Source organism: Pyxicephalus adspersus, chromosome 5, assembly GCF_032062135.1.
Source record: "Pyxicephalus adspersus chromosome 5, UCB_Pads_2.0, whole genome shotgun sequence".
In the NCBI taxonomy this organism is placed as follows: Eukaryota; Metazoa; Chordata; class Amphibia; order Anura; family Pyxicephalidae; genus Pyxicephalus; species Pyxicephalus adspersus.
Genome location: NC_092862.1, coordinates 406,769 through 410,596, shown reverse-complemented (window position 1 = coordinate 410,596; position 3,828 = coordinate 406,769). Strand labels below are relative to the sequence as shown.

General features: G+C 46.4%; 1 protein-coding gene across 1 annotated transcript in view; it reads left to right on the top strand.

The window, feature by feature from the left end:
* ARHGAP39 (Rho GTPase activating protein 39) overlaps window positions 1–3,828 on the top strand; it is a gene marked incomplete in the record, with an annotated part of 23,997 nt that overhangs the window by 13,046 nt on the left and 7,123 nt on the right. The window contains 2 exon segments of the mRNA XM_072410519.1: window positions 2,520–2,719; window positions 3,726–3,817. Coding sequence (XP_072266620.1) covers window positions 2,520–2,719; window positions 3,726–3,817 — 292 coding nt within the window.

The following is a 3,828-nucleotide window of genomic DNA, read 5'->3' as shown; positions in this document are numbered from 1 at the left end:
ACAGTTCTGGCCTCAGCTGTCACTTTGTAGAGATGCGCGGAGACCTCTGAAGCCGGCTGACTGGGACAACAAACATTTTTTAATAATTTATTTAAAGCCTAAAATTTGAATAAAAATCAACAGAACAATTATTTTTTTTTAAATTATTTTTATTTAGCATTTGTCAGCTTATAATAAAAAACAAAGCACGGCGTTTATTTATAACACAATATAGCAAATAAATGCTTTGTATGGTTCCTAATCTGGAAGTTTGGAATTTATACCTAAAGTCCCCCCCCCTCCCCCCAATGGGTCGTTTTACCTGGGAAGATTGGGGTCAGCACTCTGCTCTCAGCAGCCCCCCGTGTACAATGCAGGACCGGAGGTAACAGCAGGAGGTCGGTGTCATCTGATCCCCGGATCTTCCACTGGGGACCACACCGAGGACCCCATAACTCTCCAGGAACCCCTCCGACATTTATTTCCTGTCAGCCATTTTTCTTGTGTCATCCATATTGTGTCCTCCTGATCCATCTTGTTCCCTTGTGTTCATCATTGTGTTTCATTCCCAGTGAACAGCCACATAAAAGAGCTCCTGGAAAGGAAGAAGAAATCCAAAATCAGAAAGAAACCAAAGCCTTATATTGAAGATTCCGATGGTAGGGTTGTGACCCGTCTGTAGAATACCAACCTTCCTTCTCTCTAATTCCTTCCCCCGACTAGACCTAACACCAGACCAGAAGACAAAATATCCCTCCGTCTGAGCCAGTAGAGGGCGCAAAGGAGGACCTATAGACCCAAAGAATTATACCTCCCAATTCTGCCCCCTTATAGTGCCCACATACCCAAGTATGTCACCTATACCTCCCAATTCTGCCCCCTTATATTGCCCACATTCCCAGGTATGTCACCTATAGTGCCCCATACTCTATACTGCCCCCTCATAGTGCCCACATACCCAGGTATGTTACCTATAGCTCCCAATTCTGCCCCCTCATAGTGCCCACATACCCAAGTATGTCACCTATAGTGCCCCATATTTCATACGGCCCCCTCCTAGTACCCACATATAGGTATGTCACCTATAGTGTCCCATACCTCATACTTCCCTCTCATAGTGCCCATATGCCCAGTACTGCCCATCACACTGCCCCCAGGCCTGTTAGTGATCCTAATGCAGCCTTCATGCCCAGTAATGCACCTCCCCCATGCTCAGCAGTTCTCTTCATGGTTGCTGCATGCACAGCAGAAGGGCTTATTGTGCCCCCAGGCTCAGTACTGCCTCCCTTATGCTCAGCATTGCTCCTCGTGGTGCTCCCAATTCTTAATATTACTCACATTGCCCCTGTACTCAATATTGGCTCAGTGGGTCCTCACACTTCTAGTATTGCCCGTCATAATGGCCCTATGCCCAGTATTACCCCTTATGATGGTCCCTTGCCCAGTATTGCCCTTCATTATGGTCCCATGCCCAGTATTGTCACCAATGATGATCATGTGCCCAGTATTACCCCTTATGATGGTCCCATGCCCGTTATTGCCCCTTATGATGGTCCCATGCCCAGTATTACCTCTCATGATGGTCCCATGCCCAGTATTACTCCTTATGATGGTCCCTTGCCCAGTATTGCCCTTCATGATGGTCCCATGCCCAGTATTGCCCCTTATGATGGACATGTGCCCAGTATTGCCCTTGATGATGGTCCCATGCCCAGTATTGCCCCTATGATGGACATGTGCCCAGTATTGCCCCTCATAATGGTCCCATCATATGCTTTAATGCCAGTGGTTGATTCTCTGCTAGATGGTGTTTGGTGACACTCCTTGCAAGGTATAATTCACATAGACTGGTGAATGTGGTGATCGTTCCCTTTACAGAGCATATCCAATCACATGCAAGGCAATCTGAAACCAACAGGATTTCTTTGCATGTGATTGGGTAGTTGAAGCCAGCAGAGCTTTTCCTTATTCACTGAGCTGAGTGAAATGTCCCTTGCAGGCAGATCATTCACTTTGCTATGTGAACAGACAATACATTCCCTCAGAAGATAGACAGCCATGCGGTATTTCGGGTGAGCGGGGCGTAGGCTGTTGCTGCAGTGAATAATATTGCAGTGAGGTTTGCGGAGAAGTGGCGATATTAATAAGGATTCTGGAGAGGGGACTGCAGTGAGGAGCGTGGTGCCATGGCAACGAACGCGCCGCTGTGCCCTTCCCTCCACACTAATGCACTTGTAGGGATAGTAAGGATGAGGATTACATTGGGTGTGGGAGTAAGGATGAGGATTACATTGGTTATTGGAGGAATAGAAAGTTGTACAAAACTTCATTCATTAAATATATGGGATCCACCATTCCAATGTTTGCCTCCTGGCACCTTGGGCAGGGTTTGGGTATTCTTGTGTCTCCCTTATCTGAGACTCGCTGTACTGAGGAGCCAATACAAGCAATGCAGAATGTCTCCATGACTCCATATGTTTTATATATTATTGTGTTTCCTTGGCTCCTATGTGACTTGTCTTCTTGGGATTGTGTTACAGGGACTGAAGAAACCAAACATTGAGGAGATAAAGCACGCCCGCAACGCCGTCTTCAGCCCCTCTATGTTCGGCAGCTCACTACAGGAAATTATGAACATGCAGAAGGAGAAATACCCAGAGCGGCAGCTTCCCTGGGTGCAGACCCGGCTGTCTGAGGAGGTGCTGGCACTGAATGGAGATCAGACAGAGGGCATCTTCAGGTAACTCTGCATATAGAATGGGAACTGCCATAAGCATTGAATTGGCACTCCCTGCATAGTCCTAGGTAGGATAACTCTGCGCAGACAATCATTCCAAACAGAAGCTATAGAATGTCTAGGGGCACATTAGAGTGTAAGCTCTTCAGGTGCAGGGACTGATCAGTGTTGTGTGTGTGCAGCACAACATTCTGATAAATGGATGTCTGGCACTGGGAATTGTATGTAAATATTAGATTATTACTACACGAGGATATCGGACATATTCATTGCATGATGTGATGGAGGAGGGGTAAACCCAGAGCCCTGCCCAACCTTTCCAGCCCTTTCCAGCGTCTCTGCGGTAATGGCAACCAGAGCAGAATCCTGAACTCCTCGTCACTGGCCCTGGGCAATACCCGCTAAAGGCAGAAACAAGGGCCCTTCTCTACGGTAATCTCCTCTGCAGTGATCCGCCATTGCTAAATATTCCAGACACTGAGTGGGGTGACATGGGTGACACTTCCCTTAATCCCCGTCCAGAACCAACGTGCCGCTCAGATTGGTAATTCCTCATAATGAATCTTCTCTAATCTGATCTGCAGCACCCCAGAAAACAATCAGATTCACCCATTTCTCACACTGCTTTTCCAAACCACAAATTCCAGATAGCTTTCCTTTTGAGTATTAGTGAATATTAAATATTATTAGTGTAGGAGAGTGGGGGGATATTAGAGTGTAAGCTCCAATGCCGAGACCATGACTGGCTTAGTGTTTAGTATAATCCTTTGTGTGAATAGAGATGGGTGAAACGTATAATATGTTTGTGAAATTATGAATATGATCTTCTCACCTCCACTGCTGCAGGGGTTAGGGGAGGCTGGGAATGTTTATTGTGTGAATCTATTAATAAGCAGAGTTATAATAGAATGCTATAATATGTCTGTGTCTTTTCTGTGTCTCACTAATGAAATGATTCATTGGGGGTTTCAGTTCTGGGCGGTGAATGACGACATGTTTGTCCTTGCAGAGTCCCGGGGGACATTGATGAAGTGAACGCACTAAAGCTGCAGGTTGATCAGTGGAAGATCCCCACAGGACTGGAAGACCCCCATGTTCCAGGTAAGAATGAG